Source organism: Helianthus annuus, chromosome 10 (assembly GCF_002127325.2).
Source record: "Helianthus annuus cultivar XRQ/B chromosome 10, HanXRQr2.0-SUNRISE, whole genome shotgun sequence".
Classification (NCBI taxonomy): Eukaryota; Viridiplantae; Streptophyta; class Magnoliopsida; order Asterales; family Asteraceae; genus Helianthus; species Helianthus annuus.
The window spans coordinates 161,267,369-161,287,904 of record NC_035442.2 but is presented as its reverse complement, the minus strand read 5'-3'; the positions used below and the strand labels follow the sequence as shown (position 1 = coordinate 161,287,904).

Below are 20,536 nucleotides of genomic sequence, written 5' to 3'. Positions count from 1 at the left end.
TTGTACTTTCAACTTTGGTCATTTATAGTTTCCATTTTTCACAAATTTTTCGCTCTATGCTTAGTTCTAAATTTTGTGACTTAACACATCACAGCTGTGTCTTTGGCTTAACGTTTTTACGTTTCGTTCTAAATTTTGCGAGTTAACACGACGCAACGTGCGTGTGTGGGTGAACGTTTTTACATCCTCTATTTTTACCCCGTTTGATAGGTTTAACATAACGTGTGGGTCGTAGATCGACTTAGTTATAAATAAAGAATCTCCGCCGCATTGTGACGGGTCGTAATCCTAGATAACATAAGTTTGTTATAAAGAAAGAGACCCCTTTGCACGCATAACAGGACCCAAGAATCTTCCTTCGTTCAATTCCATAACAAAAACCCCAATTTCTTTTCTTTCCTTCTTTTCTTTGGGGTAAACGAAAACAATTTCATACAAAAATTTCAACACATTCATCAGCTTTAATCTTTTTACCCATTCTTTAATCCCTGTTTCCAAAACAAGATCAAAACTTTTCATTACTTATTCGCCGATCAAATTCCTCATTCATTGTTCGTATAATCATATTCGATTCCGTTCAAAAAACCCTAGAAAACCTGTCCTTCTTGGACCCGAATTCACGATCAATCATCTGAATTTGTTGCATTGCATTCCGTCATAATTTCAGGTTCGTTTTTATATATTTTTGTTTTGTGTATGTTTTCTGGTAATTTTTTATTTCAACATAGGTGCATTTGTTTTAAATATGATATTATTATGATACAATAAAGATACATATATGATATAAAGTTTACAACTTTGTTGCAGAGTTTATATTAATGTGAATTTTTTATATGATTACATATGCTTGAGCTTATATTTTAGATATTTAGTTACACAAATATTTACAATTTAATTGATTCTTGCAGGTGTTTCATCATTTAAAAATATCAAATTTTCTAAATTCTTTAATTAGAGGCAAAACAGAGATTGTGCAAAACTAAAGATTATGATATTATGACACTATTCAGATACACATTTGTTATGAGTTCTATTACAGAGTTCATATTGATGTTATTTTTTTTTCATATGAAACTAATGATTACATATGCTTGAAGTGAAAACTAGGGCTGTAAACGAACCAAACGTTCAGCGAACGGTTCGAACGGCGGGAAGTTCATTTATGTCCGTTCGTTTAATAAACGAACGAACATGAACAAAAAAATTGGTTCGATAATTTAAATGAACGAACATGAACAGAGGTCTCGTTCGTTCAATTGTGTTCGTGAACGTTCGATAAGGTGTTCATGAACGTTCGATAAGGTGTTCGTGAACGTGTTCGTTCATTTGCGTTCGTTTATGTTTTTTTTGTTTGTGTTTTAATTAAAGATTTTTGTACTTTCATATATTTTATCTATACTTTTATATTGTTAAATTTTTATTTATTTATTACCCTAACAATTAAACTAGGAAACCTATGCCACCTTGTTTATGCACCATTCTCCTTTCCTTTCTCATTATTTACATCGACGAATACGATCGGCCTCTGTTCCACATTAAGGGATTCAAGTTTCAATGCTACTCTTTGGGCCATCCACCATTATCCTTCATCGCGTTCGCCAAATTTATTTGTGTTCGTGAACCGTTCGTGAACACGCTCATTTCCTTAATGAACGAACACGGACATAAAATCTCGTTCGGTAAGTGTTCATGAACCGTTCGTGAACACATTTATTTCCTTAACGAATGAACACGAACAAGGCCTTGTTCGTGTTCATTCGGTTCGTTTACAGCCCTAGTCAAAACTTTTTAGAGACAGTTACAGTTACACAATTTTTTTTACATTTTGATTGATTCTTGCAGGTGTTTCATACTTTCATCATTTGAAAATATAAATTTTTTCTGAATTCTTGAATTTTAGGTAAAAGAGATTGTGAAAAAGTGCAATACATTGCTTATGGATCTTGATGATGGGCAACCTAAGTTCTTTCCAGTAGCATCTGTTTCCACTAGTCAGTATTTATACCATATAAGTTCGTTAATAGACACTTCGCGATATTATTCTAGACACCCGCAAAAACCGGGAGGCTTTACTCTTCAAGAAACTTTTAGTTACATTTCGAAGTTTACGGATAGTGTACTGCTTTGGTGTGCTAGTGGGTCGAATTCGAATATGAGCTCGAAAAGACGTGATTTTTCTGTCAATCCCGGTTATGTTTCTAGTAATGGTCATGGTATCCCGAGATTTTTCATTAACTATAGAAGAAAAGCGCTCGAGATTCCGGAGCTTTTTAACAAGTTCTCGAGGTTTGCGATAAAACAATTGTTGGGTAAGGCTAAAGATCTTCAGTTCATTCCTGCGATATCGTTAGCGGGTAATTTAGTTCCACCACTTGACAATATGTGAGCTCTCTTCTTTTTTCTGTCATCCTTAACAGTGGCGGATCTTGCTCGTTGAACGTGCCAGGGCCGAAAGACACGGGCACTAAAAAAAGCCCGGGCAAGCCCGGGCCAAACATAGTATATATAAAAAATATCGATCGAAATGCGGAAAATTAGCACTACGGCCGAAAAACTTGCCCGGGCTGTGGCCCTGCCACGGCCCTTCTAAGAACCGCCCCTGATCCTTAACATGGGAAATGTTTAAATATTTGTTTTAATGTCGTTTTTTTTGTTTCTGTTTGTGAACAGATCTAGGGATTTTCTTGCTGTTTCAAATGAAAATGTCAATGCAGTTGTCGGTAGATCGATGAATCATAGTCCTTGTGAGGTACTGCAACGGAGATGCGGTGACGGTGATGGAAGTTTTAATTGTTCGGCGCGTGCAGTCGAACCAAGAACCGGCATTGAGTTCCCAACTATATTAGATAACATTTTCGAAGCGAGTAATTCAAGTTTTAATACAGAGGTTGATCATTTTAATTTCTTTGTTTTTTTTTTTTAATTTTTTTAATTTATTGGTAATTGGTTATAAGCATTACGCAGACTCGGTCTTCTGTTACAGGTTCTTGTTGGAACTGGATCGAAAACAATGAAAATAATCAAGATAAAATCGTTGAAGCTCTATGCTTTTGGTTTTTGTAAGTAAACTTAGAAGCAAACTTAAAGATTAGTTTATAATAAATTAATATTAGTCTGTATCATTTTGTAACTCGTGTTACCGTGATTTTATAGATGTTCAACCTTATGATGTCTGTAACAAGTTGGGTTCAAAATATGCATCGTTACCGGAGAATGAAGTGACCAAGAATCATAACTTTTATACTGATCTTCTAAGGTATGCCATAAGAATATTTTCATATATTATATTCTAGCAATTTATAATTGCTTTAAATGTGATACATAAGACGGTTATGTCTTTGATGTGGTGCTGCAGGGAGGACATAAGCATGTCTATCAGGCTTGTCGTCAGCTGTAACGGAATTAAAATCAGTACAGTTCGAGAGTGAGTCCAATTTCTCTAATTCCTTGTTATCTCACATCGAAGAATATATGGTAATACGTGATTACGTATATGTAATTTTCACCATATTGATTCTTTGATTTGTGATTTTACGTCTTGCAGTGCTTTTGAGAAATCACTTCGGGCCCGATTGATTAAGGTGAAATAGTGTCAGAGATTTTCAATTTGGTAATATGAAAGTTAACCTTTTATATACTTATATCCATCATCTTTTTGCGTATGTGTGGTACAGATGAATCCAGACACTGATTATGATTGCGTAAGAAGTTTCGGTTCCCTTTTCTCAGATGATATTCCAATACGAGCGGTAATAATTCATTATATATATATATATATATATGTGTGTGTGTGTGTGTGTGTTTGTTTGTTTGTTCTACCTATTCTTGTGTTTAATGCTAGCGATCTTCAGGGAACAACGATAAAATTTCAGAGGACAGCTGATGGACATTTTGTTACTGAGAGTGAGTCTCACCGTAATCTATGCTTGACACATTCTCATTTATGTCGTAATATCATATTAAAAAATCCACTAAAAACTTGATGCAGTTGAAGGCAATCGGATTGGTGCGGTTCATAGCAGGGATTTGTGCAGTACGTCTTTTATTTATATCTGTCACTTGCACTTTCTTGCATGTTTTCTGTGTTCAATTAACAGTTTTATTATATGCACAGTTAATTTTAAAAAAAATCCACTAAAAACTTGTGAAGTTCTACTAAAGAAGCGCCTTTTTATATTACACGTTAAAGTCACTCTTTATGATTCTTGTTAGAGGTGGCAAGTTCGGTACATTTACCTATGAATGAGTAGACTCGGGTTGTGTTTTATTTGTAGCTCAAGTGGGAAAAACTGCCAAACGTTGGCAATAAAATAGACGGGTCAAATGGGTTGAAAGTTGCCCAAAGTGTACGTTTAACGCTTAAACCTCCAAATCATTTTTTCCCTATTAGATTATTATCGAACTAATATAGTTTCTGTAATCTGTCACGCTGTATATGTTACAGATTTAAAAAAAAAAAAATTAGACAACATTTTAGGTCGCCCCAACTTGACCCGTTACCCTACCCACCTGACTCGCTCATTTTGCCAATGTTGTCACCTGGATAATGAATCTGACTGATGCTTGTATTCAGGGGCTTTCTTTGACATGTACATTGGAGATGGGCCTGTTTCGGAGCAGACGAAAACAGAGATAGGAGAAAATGTTACGAATATAATGCGAAGATGCTAGTTAACGCATCCTGCTCTTTTCTAGCATTTTATATTGAACAATTGTACATGTAGCCAGCCCATTTGTTGAATGGTTGTTCCATTAGAAATTTAAAGTAGATCATTATTTTCTTGCAAAGTTATACCTGATTTAAGGAATCTGCTATAGTTTTATGACATTAACAAACATTGACAGTTTTAAAGTAACATCAAAATGTTTCAATTAAGCACCTAAACTTAAAATATGTATAAACAAGTGAGGTGGCAATCATGTTGTGTTGGTTGGTTGAAATTGAGGTGGCAATACGTTAAAGACGGCGGACGGTTAATCAAATCATGCATTATGTGGTGGTGTTGATAGTTAAAAGACAAAGGGATACATGCACCAGCCGGTTTTTGTCTCAATTGCTAAGTGTTATGTGCCTCAGGTACAAGGCTTGATGCAAAACTACTATCGAGCCGGGGGTCTCACTGGAAGAAATCTCTCTATTCCTACGGGGTAGAGGTAAGGTTGTCACATCTTACCCTTCTCAGACCCCACCTTAGCTTTGCTATTGGTGTGATTTACTGATGATGATGATTATGATGATGATGTATATGACTCATATATCTTTATTATTTATTCTTGTTAGTTAAAGATATCATCCCTGATATACTTAGAAAGAACGTGACCCGAATATGATTTGTATAACCCGGTTATCTACAAGTTGTAAATTGGTTGATTGATAAGCCTAATTAAATTTTAGTACTTAGATTCAACTAGTTTATTAGATGTGTTAAATATGTTTACTCGAATATGACAGGTTTATGAACAACTCAAAGTCTAATTATTTTCATGTACACTTTGTGCCGTGTTAAAGAATTTCCACTCCTTATAAAACAAGAAGTTGGATATTTGAAAGCGTGTTTATTTATCATACCTCTAGAATACCTAACTTAGAGACCCGTGTGTTAAATAAAAATCCATCTAAATAGACAAGTTTCAAATATAATAGTGTTATTATTATACATCCCAAAACAATAATATGACAAAAAGTTTTAATTTTATTTATTTATTAATAGTAGGTTAGAAACCCGAGTATTACACCTGGTTTGATTAATGAAATATTTAAATAATTATTAGTAAGCGAAAAAAATGAAGAAAATAATTTAGAACATAAATATTAAATAAATGAAATATTTAAAAATTAAATAATAAGTAGGTGGGAAACAATATTCGAAAAAAATTCAATCAGTTACTTATTTATTAGGTATTGCTTGGGCTCATAGAAAAATAAGCGAGAAAACTTTCAAACGGTTACAAGAATCTTGGGCTCACAGAATTGTGACACATAACACAACCAATTATAATATAACAATTAAAATATATTTCTTTGCATCAAATCCAAACTTAGAGCGACTTTCAATCGATCTACCTTCTCATTTTAGACTACATTCATTTAATTTTTTTTAACCGTTTGACCTGCTAGAAATAAAATATAACCATGGTTGAAGAAGTCGCTAGGCGCTTCCAAGTCAGTCGACTGGGGAGTTACGAGTACTTGGTCTAGACGGAGAGTACTCGGGGAGCACTCAGAAATGTTAAATTATAAAGAAATTAGTTTTCGGAAAATTATATATATATGTCAAATAACATAAGTTTACTAATATTTATAACAATATACATGATTATCAATATAAATAAAAAATATACATGTCAAATAGTAAAGTATTTCAATAACTGATATTCATTCTTTAATACGATAGACATAGAAGTTATGTTTGATTTTCTTTTGAGTCAAACTTGGCCCAGGTTGACAAATTAGATCCGATTCTGTCTGAGGTTGATCGCATTTAATAAATTCCAAGTAATTAGATGGAGTTGAAGAAAATCGTCTCGACAGCGTACCTTGTAGCGATTACTCGACGAGTATCCGACCTCCAAGACCTTATTTTACAACATTTAACTTAACCTAAATTGACACGTTTATAAGAAAATACATTGCAATTGTCACATCTATGGATGGTCAATAACCAAGAACCAAAACCTTCCCCCCTCTCTCTCTAATCTAATCAACTCTTGTGAATTGGGCTTGGTGACCATCAAAGCACCAACACAACATGGCCCATATTTAATTTAAAAATTCCTCTATTGACTTGTGATTTAGCTAAATCCCCTCGTTTTAGGATAAAATTACAAGTTTTGCCACCAAATTTTCATAAATCCTGTCAAAGGAGGCGCTCTAGGGTTTCGGCGATCGTATCCCAACTAAACTCAGGTCAGTTACTTCTTCTAGCCTACTCATGGAGATTGTTTTGATTTCTTGTTCGTTCGTGTCTTTTTTACTTGTTTATACCTTCATTTTTTACTTGTATGTTTATATTTTGTTCGTTTAACTGGAATTCACTGAACAATTCTTCTGGCATATATATATTCACCAGTTATTATTGCAATTTCGTTGCAATGCTGCTAGATTAGACCGTTTTTCAGTTGTTAATGTGTATCAAAACTACAATGTTTCACTTGATTCTGCAATGCATATTGAAGTTTCTTACTCTTAAGATAAGATAGTCTGTATTTTTATATCAATTTTTTTGTGACATCATATTTGTTGAGTAGTAGTATTATTATAGTAAATCAGAAGCTTGCATATATTGGTTTTTACAATTGTTAGCTTAGTTTTAATAGGGGAAAACACCTCAGTGAGGCCGATGTGCAGTGATTTTATGAGGTGGTGTAGTATGCCTGAGTCATCTGCATTGCTTGAAGCAGCGAATACGACGCTTTTTGTTTGTGGTGGCTGCATCTGAAGGATCTTGTCCTTGGCCACCAAAACAATCAGAGCCCTAAATGCTAACAATACTAACCTCTAATTTGTATTTATTTGGTGGTATGAGCTTCTGATTTACAGCGGCTATGTTTTAGAAGCGCCAGGCGCACCGAGGCGATAGGGTCCCCTGAGCTGAGGCTTGTTGCTCTTTTTTTTTCTGTGTTGCGCTTTTTATACATGTTGCTTGGGTTGTAGTTGGGTGGAATTAATGTAGTATACAATACAACTAGTTATATAGGATATTCTCTAATCTGTTGTTTTAATTTTTTTTAAAAATTTTGATATTAGTTGGATGATTTTAATTGCCAATTATATTTGGGAGCAGTATTAGCTTTTTATACCTATTATATATATGTATCAACTTCTTTTATGGTTGCACTTTCTTTGTTTCGGGTGCACATTTTTTGCACCTTGCACCTAGGCAACATGCGGGCGTTTTGCGCCTTTGACTACCTTATATAATCACCATTTGTTCTATGATACTTTAGACATATCAATTATCGAGTATAGTTACCAAAATATAATTGCGTTTATGCGGTATATAGTTTTGATGAAAGTTTAATGTATGATTTTTTAATGGATCTTAATTGGCTATTCCGACTTCTGTTTTTGCAGGAAATAAGGTGACGAAGACCCTTGGTTTATTGAAAATGAGCCAGATAGAAGAGAAATCCAAGAAGGGCAAGCAAAATGAGACCAATAATTTGCAAGATATTGATAACGGAGATAGTTGCCTAAACACAGCTGGTGGTTTTTCAAAAGATAATAAGTTAAAATCAGTTTTAAATGAAGATGAAGTTGAGAAGAGTGAGGGAAATGATGGTAATTTAGCACAGCCGGTCAAGAAGAAGAGGAAACACGAAGTCACGGAAAATGAATCTAAATTAAAAGTCAAATCCGAGAAAGTCAGTTTTTCGAGTCGTGTAGAAACTGATGGAGACAGTTGTGTAAACGCAGCTGGTGATTTTCCAAAGGATAATGAGTTAAAATCACTCTTAAACGAAGATAAAAATGAAGATGAAGTTGAGAAGAGTAAGGGAAATGATGGTAAATTAGCAAAGAAGACAAAGAAGAAGAGGAAGCGTGAGGTCACTGAAAATGAATCCAAATCAAAAGTCAAATCCGGGAAAGTCAGCTTTTCGAGTCGTGTAGAAACTGATGGAGACAGTTGTTTAAACGCAGCTGGTGATTTTTCAAAGGATAATAAGTTAAAATCAGTATTAAATGAAGATAAAGATGAAGATGAAGTTGAGAAGGGTAAGGGAAATGATGATAATCTAGCAAAGGTCAAGAAGAAGAGGAAGGTCACTGAAAATGAGTCAAATTCAAAAGTCAAAGTCAAGAAAGTCAGCTTTTCAAGTCACGTAGAAACTTTCCCTGCATCCGACACTCAAAATGAGAAGTCGAAAACCGAAGAAGACAATTTAGTGCGAGGCAAAAGGTTTACCCCAGAAGAAGACGAAATAGTAAAAGATGCCGTGTTACATTATATAAAATCGCACGCCTTAGGTGAAGAAGGTTTAAACATGGTTTTAAACTGTCACGCTTACCCACAGATAAGAAACTGTTGGAGAGAAATCGGGATGTGCATACCATATCGCCCACATACCGCCATCTATTACCGGGCTCATACTCTATTCGAACGTGGCGAAAAACGCAAATGGACTAAAGAGGAAACCGAGTTTTTGCAAGAATGTTATGAAAAACACGGTAACGACTGGAAAATGGTGGCCAAAGAACTCGGTAAAAACCGAGTCCACGTGAAGGATAAATGGCGAAGAATAAAACTTAGTAACAAACGCAGAGGAAAATGGAGTCAAGAAGAGTACCAAAATTTATACGATTTGGTCAACTTGGATTTACAAATGAAAGTAGTTTCACAAGAGAAAAGGTCAAAGCATGGGATGCTGAGGGACGACATTCCTTGGGGTGCGATTAGCGATAAACTATCGACCCGAACCGATAGCACTTGTTGTCTGAAATGGTACAGTCAGTTGACGTCTTCTCTTGTTGCAGAAAATAAATGGTCAAACGCTGATGATTATCGGCTGATTAAAGCTCTTTATGATTTGGATGCTGCTTGTGTTGAAGATGTGGATTGGGATAGTATTCTTGAGCATAGGCCTGGTGACGTTTGCAGAAAACGTTGGGATCAAATGGTTCTTCACATCGGTTATCATGGAAGTAAGCCGTTTTCTGAACAAGTGGAAATTTTGTCGGAACGTTATTGCCCGGATTTAACAGAAATAAGGGAGGCTTGGGACGGTAAACCATCGAGACAATGATGTTGTCAAATGGTATGCTTTCAGTTCACATTTTTGTTGATTTTTGATTTGTTGGGTTCTTTAGATACTGTGAGACATGGTGTATATCTTTTTGTATCGTTTAGATTCAGTTGTCACACTTTTCTTCACAAATCAATAAAAAAGATCGTCAAGGACTCAAAATGGTTTCCTCTTAGATTCGGATAAATTGTAATACAGGTTGGGTTGAAATATTGCAAGTTGGAAGGTTGTACTTGTGAGAAAACTACATATTGGTGACTTTTTAGCCTGTTTGACCCGTTTGACTCGCTTCCCTCTTAGGCAAATTTATCTTTTGATCATCCTTTGGGATAAAAGTATTATATCATATTTTAGGTATGCTAATTATCTTTTTTCATTAGCTACATGTATAACTAAATTAAATTTATTGGTTGATATGGACAAAGAGCATCATCTTGAAGCACATGCTATCTGTTTTCTTGACCATAAATTCCTCCAAATTAAATTTTAACCTGTCATAACAACTATAATAAAAAGATGCTGAAAGTGTGTCAAGACAAAAGATGGTTGCCTGGTCAGACAATGCCCCTTGGCCATGCTTGTTATCCACTTCTAGTTAGCTTCATATGCTCTATTGCTGTTTGTCATAGGATATTGCATGTTTTGTCTTTCCCGTGCCTCACTTATAGTCCCCGAACTCTATACGAATCGAAATTAATGCGGTTTTGAGTTGGACCCTTTTTCTCGTTGGCACATTCCTCATCAGGTCCAAGATTCGGTAAAAAAGGGTGAGGCAAAGAAGCAAAGGTTCGTTCTTCAGTCTCTCCATTGCTCAAGAAGTTGCACTAGCTGCTCCTCCGACCCGAAGTGGATTCTAAAACGCCTAATGTCCAACCCAACTCACCATCCAGATTTAGGGCTCTTTTTTCCGGAACATTTGTATAAACTTTTAGCTCAATGAAAATGTTTTTATGACCAACTCACTAAACACAAATAAGTTCAGTAGTTTATTCTATTTTAAAAATTAAAACATTAAATCAATATCATATTTAATATTTTTACTTGAATAAGTTAAAATTAACTTAAACTAATTTTAATTAAGCCCAATCATCTATTCACACAAATGCCCAAGTAACCAAATATGTCTAAAGGTATACAAATCAGGTTTCTTTGCCAAACTGGTTAGGGTTGGTTGAACCTCGAACGTGTTCAAAATTGGTTTTAACCTAAACCGGTTTTGAAAAGGAATAATCGAACCCTATCCAAATCGGTTGGGGCCAACAGTGGTACCCAATGTTTTAAAAGCCGGTTTTTAAATCAAACCGGGTTAGGCTAAAAAATGGTTCAACCGGTTGAACCAGGTTGTACCGAGCGGTTCAACCGGGTTTACTAGCTAATTCTATAATTTCATAAATTGCAACAACTCAAAAGTTAATCCAAAAATGCATGATTACATATTAAAGATATTAAAAGATGATCCAAAAGTAAATCCATAATAAAAAATAATCCAAAAGATAATCGAAAATCATTCAATTTTCCAACAAGCTCTTTTAAATGAAAGTGTACGATATGTTTAATTCATTTGAGTGTTGAATACATCAACTATTTTCGTTTCATACAATATTAAATAAGAACTTTTAGTTACAAATAATCATAATATATAAAAATTACGTAAGATAAGTAACATATATAATAAAAATAAGTAACAACCCAAACTAAAATAATCCTGGGCCGGTACCGGTATTACGTTTCAAACCGGTATACCGGATTTTACCGCCGGTACAAACGTTATGCCGTTTTACTTATGTACCGGGGTGTTTCGTACCGGATTTACATCTGGAAACGGTAATACCGGTATAAACGGCCGGTATTTACCGGTTTTTAAAACATTGGTGGTACCCCAAACTAGATTTTTTTTTTGAATATACATTTTTGGAATAATTAATTTACTTTTTTTTAATCTAGTATTAAAAACTTAGAAAACCATACTTTGAAAAAAAGTCTCGGTATATTTTTTGTTCGTCGCTTTGTTGACGTGGTTAACCTTCTCCCCTGAATCCGACCTATTGCGTAGGTACTCATCAAATGTGACATCATCTTCGATAATTAGGGCCGTCAATCTACCTTCGTGTAAGGATATATAATGCATTTTTTTCTGCCACGTCCAAATAATTATTCAAGCAAATGCACATATCTGACGATAGATGAGTGAATCTTATTCTTCGTAGCAATATAACCTTGCCACTAACATAAAAAACAGATTCCAAAGCTACCGTAGAAGCTTAGATGACACTGTTACGGGCTGAAACCAATTTCTTCAAACACTATAAACCTGAAGAAACACCAAACTAATCTGGTGATTAGCTTGTGGTTTGTGCCTCGACAAATAAGGTTAATCTTCTTTGTCTCGTCCAAGCTGTGATGATGATGATCCTGCAAAACACTAAACACACCGTTAAGCTCGTTACGAGGAGGGGAATATGGGGTTCTCCTCGTAACCACCCTCCGGCGTGAGAATAAGTATATGTTTTGAGGATAAAAGTGTGTGATTAAAGTGAGAGAGCAAGAGACCGATCCTTAAACCAGGAGGTGAAGCTCACTATTTATAGTTGAGGTGGTTTGTGGAGGAGATGAGCTGATGGGTCTTGGGCCTGTAGTCGACAATAAGGAATATCCATTCTGTCTCCTCTACCACGACCGTTGATACTTCTAGGCGAGAGGATAGCTGGCGCACGCTGAATGGATCCACACGTGCCCTGACAGTCACCCTTGTTGTCTGGACTGTCATCAGCAGCTAGGTGGAGATCGTGGAGCAGTGGTCGGCGCGCGCTGATTGGTGTCACGTGTGCGTCCTTGTGTACCTTCTTGTCTCCTGTACGATTGTCAATCGTGCATCATGATCGGATACAACCTGTTGGACGCTCATTGGTCCACTGCTCTGCCACTCGTACCTTTGGTACTTGTCCTAGGTTTACCTGCGCTTCCTTCCTCCGCGCGACCACCGGGGATATCCCGTGTAGCCGGCGCAAGGTCCAGGAAGTAAGGGGTTTTCATCCAAGGAGCTAAGTGTCAAATTTGGTCCTGTGTTGACCTTCCCCTCGCGCGCGGCCTAGGTTACACCTGATTAGCCGGTGCGAGGTTGGGAAAACTACCAAATTAGTCTGATAGGAGTATGGTCCCGCACGCGACCTGATTTGCCGGTGCGGATTTCGGACCATACCCCTTCAAAACCGGTTTGGTCTTGAACCAGTTTCTTTTTCGAAATGAAGAACCGATCGATAGATATAGGGCCCTCAGGCTGGAACTGGGTTGGGCGAAACTGGTTTACAACGTTGTATTGGTCGGGTTACAAACTTTTTTTTTCTTTTGTCCTATCAGACTAATTCTCAAGGGTGGATCTACAGCCTGGAAGAGGGTTCCCAGAAACCTGTTCGATAGGTAATTTTGAGTGTTACATTATATAGAAAAATCAGGGCCGTATCCGAGAATGATAAAAAAAATTGTGCCTCGGGCGAAATAAAAATATTGGGCCCACTTATTATAATATAAACTCATTAGTTATATATCAAGAAAACACAATATGACGATAATTATTACAAAACAAACCAAAAGTAGTGTAGTTTGATAAAGTATGTTTATACACCCATGTATATATAAATATGTGATTCAAAATAGTGATGTTTTTAGGCATAACTTGTTGCATAATCTCACTTTATAAAACGTTAATATTGTTTTTAGAAAATGAATCGTTACAAAATCATTAACTAAAAAAAAATTTAATCATCGAGTTTGAACACATTACCTCAAGATTATAACCCAAAACATTAATCAATGAATCATATAATCATCTTGTTAACAAGATCAAACTGTTAATTAATTAATTAAGTGGATTCATAAATAAAAATAGAGGAGATTAATAGTTGAAAATTGTTTAAATAAAAATGCAAAAGAGGGGATTAGAACCCATGACCTTGGTTTTCAAATTTGAGTGTCTAGCTTCATTTTTTGTTATTGAATTCATTTATTAAACATTTAACATAACGGTGCCTACTTAAAAATCTAGGCCTTGAAATTTTGTCGGGTGCTATAAACCCTTTGGGACTTGGCGTCTGCCTGGGCTGCCCAGCCCTAAAACCGGGCCTGAGAAAAATTATGAAGAAACCCTTTAATAATTTGTAAGGGAACCTATAACAAAATGCATTGACTCGCATACCGGTAAGGCGCGCCCTTGAAGTCCGTAGTTCGTCTCGGCTTAAAGTAGGGCTGGTATATTGGGTCAACCCGATCTGTTAAGATACGAACACGAAACCTGTAAACACGAACACGACACGAAATCTTAACGTGTCAGATTTTCCAAACACGAACACGAACCTGTTAATAAACAGGTTACACGAAATGACTTGTTAAGACATGAAAATGTTACCAACATATCATATGACCTGTTTAAGACACAAACACGACCTGTTGAGACACGAACACAACCTGTTAAGACACGAACATGACTTGTTAATTGTCAATTTTTATGGGGTCTTTGATACTTATACTTTTGAGATTCTGTACAACCACAAAAAAATTATAAAACATAATTAACAGTAATACATTCACAATGAAAAGCCATAACCTAAACATAACTAGAATCAAGATTAACAAAAAACATAATTAACAGTAATACATTCATAGTAATATCAAACACTAACATCAACGTTGGAATATGATGAAAGATTTGTGTTTCTTACATGGTAGAACGACACCGGACTATGATGAAAGATGGCCGCCGCCCGCCGGTGATGATGAAAGATGACCGCCGCCCGCTGGTGATGATGAAAGTGAGCGGCGACTTGAATTAGGAAATTTAGGGTTTGGTGAGCGTGAAAGGTGAAAGATTTCAAAATTTTGGGTATATCTGACTCCACATGTCCCCACCCACCCCACATATTTGATATATTTTTTAATTTAAAATAATAAACAGGCCACTAACGGGTCTTAACAAGTTAACAAGTTTTAACCTGTTTAGACACGAAATTTAAACAGGTCTTATCAGGTCGATCTATTTAGACACGAAACCTGTTAAGTTCAAACACAAAACCTGTTAACTTCGTATAGGTTCGTGTCGTGTTATCGTCTTCATGTCAGAATTGCCAGCCTAGCTTAAAGCCCTTTTTCCTTGATTTTTTTTTTTTTTTTTTTGCATTTTTCCTTTTTTAAACTCATAAAACAGGCCACTAGGATTTACTTACATGCGCCCTTTCCTGTTTATTCCTCAAACGCAAACACGCACAGAACACAGAAGTCAGTCGTCTCCCCACGCCGGAGCCACTCCAGCCTCCACAAGCAGCCCCTTCCCTCCCTCACTCACTTTCTTCAGCCCTTCAGGTTGGTTCAATTGTTTAAACCCTATAAGTTTTTTATTTTAACTTTCAATTTGTTGATTTACATGTTTTTTTTACATGTTCAGTTTAATTTCTAGGTAATCAATTGTTGATTTTAACATTCAATTTGATTTATAGGTAATCAATTCTCTAAATGTTTTCTGATTTTTAACATTCATATGGTGTATGCAATTCTCTATTTTTAACATTCTTATGTTGTAATGGCGGCTGAAGAACTTATCGAAGTCAAATTTAGGTTAGCTGATGGTACATGGTACTGATATTGCATCTAGAATTGATAGTTTGATTGCAGGGCCGGTCCTGAGAATTCTTGTACCCTGAGAATTCTTGTACCCTGTTCGAGCTCGAAAAACGTAACGTGCCCTCAGGCTTTAACGAAATTGGTTATTGGGCTCACTAAAGGTCTAAACCTAATGTCAATGGGCTAATAACTAATCTAAAACATAAAAATAGTTTTGTAAGTGGGCCTATGTTGGTGTTTGTATGGGTATACCCTATTAATATATTTATTTTTACATATACATATCGGAGTTTTTTAAAAAATAAAGTGCCCTTCGAAATATCGGGCCCTGGCCGGTGGTCCTCCCAGCCCACCTTAAAGGCCGGCCATGTTTGATTGTAGAATTTATGATTGTTTTAAAATTTATTTAGGTTAGATTAGTAGTGCCTTAATCTTGATTCTTGTTGTTTTTTTGGATTTGAAAAATGTTATTTGAAGTAAAAAAGGTTATGAATTGATGCATTGAATAAAAATAATTATAAAAAGTTAGAAGGGGATGTGTAGATCTGTAGATATTGCTAGTAGAGTTTCAATTAATTTCATGTGAGAATTTCTATACTGGGATATTTTAATTCTAATAATAATTTAGGACATTTCATATGTTTTAATGTTTCATTCACATGAGAGCTATAACATCCTACTACTTAAGAAGGTTTGAAGGGTGTTTATGTAATTTTACAAGAAACGTTAAAGTTGATGTTCATTTTTTAATAGTTTTTACTAACGATCTTTCAATCTTTTGACAGACAAAGAAAACGGGCCTAAATCAATAAATGATTTGAAGCTCATAAATACTGGAAAGATATTGGAAAACAACAAAACTCTTGTGGAATCAAGATCTCCGGTCAGTGAAATCCCGGGAGGCGCCATCACTTTGCTTGTTGGAGGTATGTTTTTTATTCGGAAAGACCATCTTATTTATATTACGTGTTTTTAAATTTATTATGACGATGTTTTTTCATTATTGTATCGTATTTTTATTAAGTGATGAACCTTACCCGACCCGAGGTCGAACCGACCCGTATTTTTTTTTTATGTTCGTACATATGATATTGGAACATTTAACAAAGTGAACCCCTAGGAAAAAATTCCTGGATCCGCCACTGCTAATTCTCCATAATATTTGATTACCCTTGGGATCCCTAATCCAAAATTCTAAACCATCAGGCATCTTCAAACAGATTACAGGGACTGAAACCAATCAACCAAGAAGCAATCGAACCACCGGTGACCCGGTTCTGTTGACTGTTGGCTTCCACGGCTCCTCCAGAAACCCTTGTAAGTTATTTTGTAACTTTTGTTTTCATAAATTTACATTTCTTTGTCATTACTTAGTTGCATTAGAATTCGAATGCAAAAGAGTTGGGTTAATCGGAATTAATAATAGGTATTAGTCGGATTGGGATGGAATTTATATGTAATTTTCAGTTTTACATGTATATATACACGTTTTGATATGTATTTTTTTTAAGTAGTCATGTTTTAACACAACCCAAATTTACTGTTTCTCCTAAATTATACTATTCCAACCTTTGTTAATGATCTTTTACGTCAATCGGTCACTCCGTTTTTTCTGTCAATCATTTCTGTTTTACAACAGTTCGGGTTGTTTTTTTAGAATATTTTAGTTTAATCTGTTCGTTATCTCACAACTAGTATGTTCTTCACCAGTTTGCGTTATCAACTGTAAACCGTTTCCCTTTTACAAACGGTTCAATCTGCTGCATATATGCTGCCTTTTCTGGTTCAATTCAGTTTTTTTTTTTTCTGCATATTTGTTGTTTTCCCCTATGCTTGCAAGCAATTATGTGAGCTCACACATCACAATGCTTAGTTCATAAGTTTGATAGCTTTTCCTGTAAATGTAGTTTAAAAAAGTTGGCTAAGGACCGACCCCAAGTGGTCAAGTAGATGTAAAACGAACTGGTGAGTGGTGGCCCGCCGGTCTATTTCAGTTTAAAAAAACCTTAGGACATTTGGAGAATGAAACATCATAATGTGTGAATAGATTTAGTATTTATTTTTATAAATTTATTTCTATAGTGCAATTAGTGTGAGACCGTGATCTACAAACTGACGTAGAACAGGGGCGGACTTAATATAGAATGAGCCGTAGCACGGGCTACGGCTCAACCCCGTATTCGTATTCGCAGTGTAATTTTTTTTTTCGGTTTTATACATAGCATACCCAAAAATTATATATACGAGGATACTCCTAAGAGAAAATTATGAAACTTGATATTATTCATTAAGCCCAAAACCTTTAGTAACAAAGCCCAAATAATTAGTTTTATGACAATTAAGCCCAAATTGTAATAAGTAATAAAGCCCATATAATAGAATAAGTGATCTTGCGCGTCTTATGGTTGAAATGGGTACACATAACTCTTGTCCTTTGGTTTATCGGTAGTGAAGCTAGCTTTGGTTTTACCGGTTGCAACCGCAACCGTTGAAAGATGTTTTTCGAAATTGAATATTATCAAGACGGATTTATACAATCGAATGGGCCCAAAATTTTATAACAATGTCATGTTTGTGCGGTCGAAAAGGTTTTTTTTTTTCATAAAGTAAAAGACGACGATGTGATGGAACGATTTCAAGCTATGAAAAAAAGAGGCCAAATATATTAGGTATTTATTTATTGTTTTTTTAATATTGTATGATTACACGGTAATTTTTTTTGGGATACCCCTGATTTAATGCGCTAGTTCCGCCACTGACGTAGAATATTTCGTCAAGATTCCCGTTTGAACAATAAATATCAGTTCTTTCAAATCAAAAGCCCCTCCTCGTTTTTAGCCTTTTTTTGCCGTGTTCCAACTCAGGACAGTTGTTATTCTTTGGTGCCAGAAAACATGCAAATTGTTCGACTTAAGTTAAGTTCTTGTTCATTTGTGTCTGCTCTTCTTGTTTATATGTTCGATTAAGTCTTTTATGCTAACATTAATAGCACGGTGTGAAAATCATTAATGAACCTTAGGTCACGATCATGAGTTCTTTGTGTTTAACTCAATTTAATAGCGAGATTTCTGTTCTTTGTTCCGAAACCTCACTTTTTATGTGAATCAACACTCTTTTCATAATCAGCAAAGCCTAGGGTAGCATGGCTTCGTATGATTCTTGTCTATTTTTAAGTACACGTCTATGATATTTTATCATATTTCTATTTACTGTTTTGTTATAAATTTATAATCATATTTCTTTTCATGTTCTTACATATCACTATATCAGCTGCTGAAAGATGATAGATAAACAGAGGAAAATATAATCTAGATTTCTAGTTGTTTTCTCATTCCAAAAATTTACAAACTTTGCTACAATCTTCTTCATTTTTCCATTCTCCTCACCTTTTTAGAGGTTTTCCTTGTATAATATTTAGAAAATTACTAAAGAAAGGATTTATCAGGTGTCATTATGTTTTTCACATCTGACAGATTACCATATGTTCACTAATAATCGAAGACAAGAAGAGCGCACCGGAAAATATGGCACTCCTAGGGTACAATACCTTCAGGTGTGATTCACAAATCTATAAATTTAATTTCATTTTTCTCATTTGAGGAACATGTTTTTTTAATCACAACTTATACATCCACTTTTTTATTGTTGTAATTTATATGTTTGTAGGAACTTGTGGGCCAGTTTCAGAATGCGTCTAGTGAAGGTATGTCGTAGAATGGTTATTATTTGGTGACTACATGTTGTCGTTAACAAGAACTTGTAAAGTAAAGATGGACGTGTTCACCTTCATTTACGCTGCTATCTGCTATGTGGGTCCCATTTGGTTCATATTTTTATCAACTAAATGGGACCAACTATGAACTATCCAATACTTAATGATCTATAAAGAAGCTCGCATTAAGTATACGAATCTTGAGTTTTTCTTCAGTTTCTTTTTCTTACTTCATGATTCTTTGTAATTGCAGAGTCGAAGGAGAAAATCGTTGCTAATTTAGCAAACTTTGCATATGATCCCTACAACTATACGTATCTGCGTCAGGTTAATTATCTTTATTTTATTTCTTTCATAGTTTGTATTATTTACTGTACTTAACAACCATATTCAATCATAAACAGCTTAATGTTTTGGAACTTTTCCTCGACTGCATAACAGAACCTAATGAGAAGCTTATAGAGTTTGGTGCCGGAGGGATCTGCAATTCGTGTGTCGGTATGATAAAACTAAATGGGTCGAAATTGATAACTCTTAGTTCGAACTGTTCTTAGCCATTGGATGGATCAAATAGCTCAAAATATGGAATGATGCCATCTGCACTAACCTTCGTTTTACGTCTACAGATCCTGCAAATGCTGCGGTGATAACTAAATGTGATGGAATACCTCTCCTTATACAGTGTTTATCAAGTCCTGTTAAAAATACGGTACGCTTTCTGGCGGTGGTCGAGTAGTCGGCCTTTGGACATAGCTCCGAAAGGGTGGGACCTGGGTTTACACATGGAAAGCAGTTAGCCGTTAAAAAAAAAGACTGGGCCGACCCGGCCCAACCCGTTTTGACCTACGCTCATTTGGACCCCCATTACCCAGCCCACTCTTGTTTATATTTTACTATCTACATGATCGCTGATAATTAGCATGCGATTTTCTTATTAAACTTTGTGGCGTTTGGTAGGTGAACTATGCTCTTGGGGCTCTATATTATCTCTGCAATGAATCTAATAAGGAGGCTATTTTGAGGCCAGAAGTGGTGGATATCATTAAAAGATATGCAGCTGCAGGTTCAGTTAGTGTTAGCTTTAGCAATCTTGCTCAAGCTTTTTTAGATAAGCATGTCCCAGAAAACCATTGACTATCATGTTGACTTATGGTAATTAATCATCTCATTATTACTATAATTGTTATTTAAAATCACTAAATTAGTCAGAATTGTTGGTTGGATGAAATCATGATGATTAGTTAAAACCGTGAGTATAAAAATATATATTATTAATTATATTTTATTGTGAAGAATAAATTTTCATCATATTAATAAGAGTAGTCAAATGTCATTTTAGTCCCTGTAGTTTGGGCCATTTTGCCAGTTTAGTCCAAATGTTTCATTTTTCGCCAATGGGTCCAAAAAAGCTTCACTGTTGCCATTTTAGTCCACTGGGTTAGCTTAATCTATTTTTTCTATTAACGAGAA

General features: G+C 35.4%; 3 protein-coding genes across 4 annotated transcripts; all 3 read left to right on the top strand.

Moving 5' to 3' along the window:
- The first annotated feature begins 319 nt into the window (after positions 1-319).
- On the top strand, positions 320-4,804 carry LOC110886256 (fatty-acid-binding protein 2). The gene is made up of 11 exons (XM_022134033.2): positions 320-667; positions 1,901-2,382; positions 2,671-2,887; positions 2,984-3,059; positions 3,154-3,256; positions 3,356-3,424; positions 3,545-3,581; positions 3,675-3,749; positions 3,852-3,903; positions 3,989-4,033; positions 4,574-4,804. The coding sequence occupies exons 2-11, from the start codon at positions 1,937-1,939 to the stop codon at positions 4,669-4,671; spliced, it is 1,218 nt and encodes a 405-aa protein (XP_021989725.1). The 5' UTR covers positions 320-667; positions 1,901-1,936; the 3' UTR covers positions 4,672-4,804.
- Positions 4,805-6,715: 1,911 nt separating this feature from the next.
- Positions 6,716-9,919, top strand: LOC110886257 (RNA polymerase I termination factor). Its single transcript, XM_022134034.2, has 2 exons — positions 6,716-6,907; positions 8,075-9,919. Exon 2 carries the CDS (start codon positions 8,110-8,112, stop codon positions 9,742-9,744), a length of 1,635 nt encoding a protein of 544 aa, XP_021989726.1. The 5' UTR covers positions 6,716-6,907; positions 8,075-8,109; the 3' UTR covers positions 9,745-9,919.
- A 5,026-nt stretch (positions 9,920-14,945) lies between these two features.
- LOC110886258 (armadillo repeat-containing protein 7) lies at positions 14,946-20,290 on the top strand. Of its 2 annotated transcripts, none has more exons than XM_022134036.2 (9): positions 14,946-15,096; positions 16,140-16,280; positions 16,575-16,671; positions 18,828-18,907; positions 19,021-19,057; positions 19,320-19,393; positions 19,471-19,564; positions 19,693-19,775; positions 20,024-20,290. In XM_022134036.2, exons 4-9 carry the CDS (start codon positions 18,836-18,838, stop codon positions 20,198-20,200), a joined length of 537 nt encoding a protein of 178 aa, XP_021989728.1. In that variant the 5' UTR covers positions 14,946-15,096; positions 16,140-16,280; positions 16,575-16,671; positions 18,828-18,835; the 3' UTR covers positions 20,201-20,290. The 2 variants fall into 2 exon arrangements, with proteins under 2 accessions (XP_021989728.1, XP_035834620.1); XM_035978727.1 differs by having other exon boundaries at positions 14,957-15,096; positions 16,178-16,280.
- Positions 20,291-20,536: the final 246 nt, after the last annotated feature.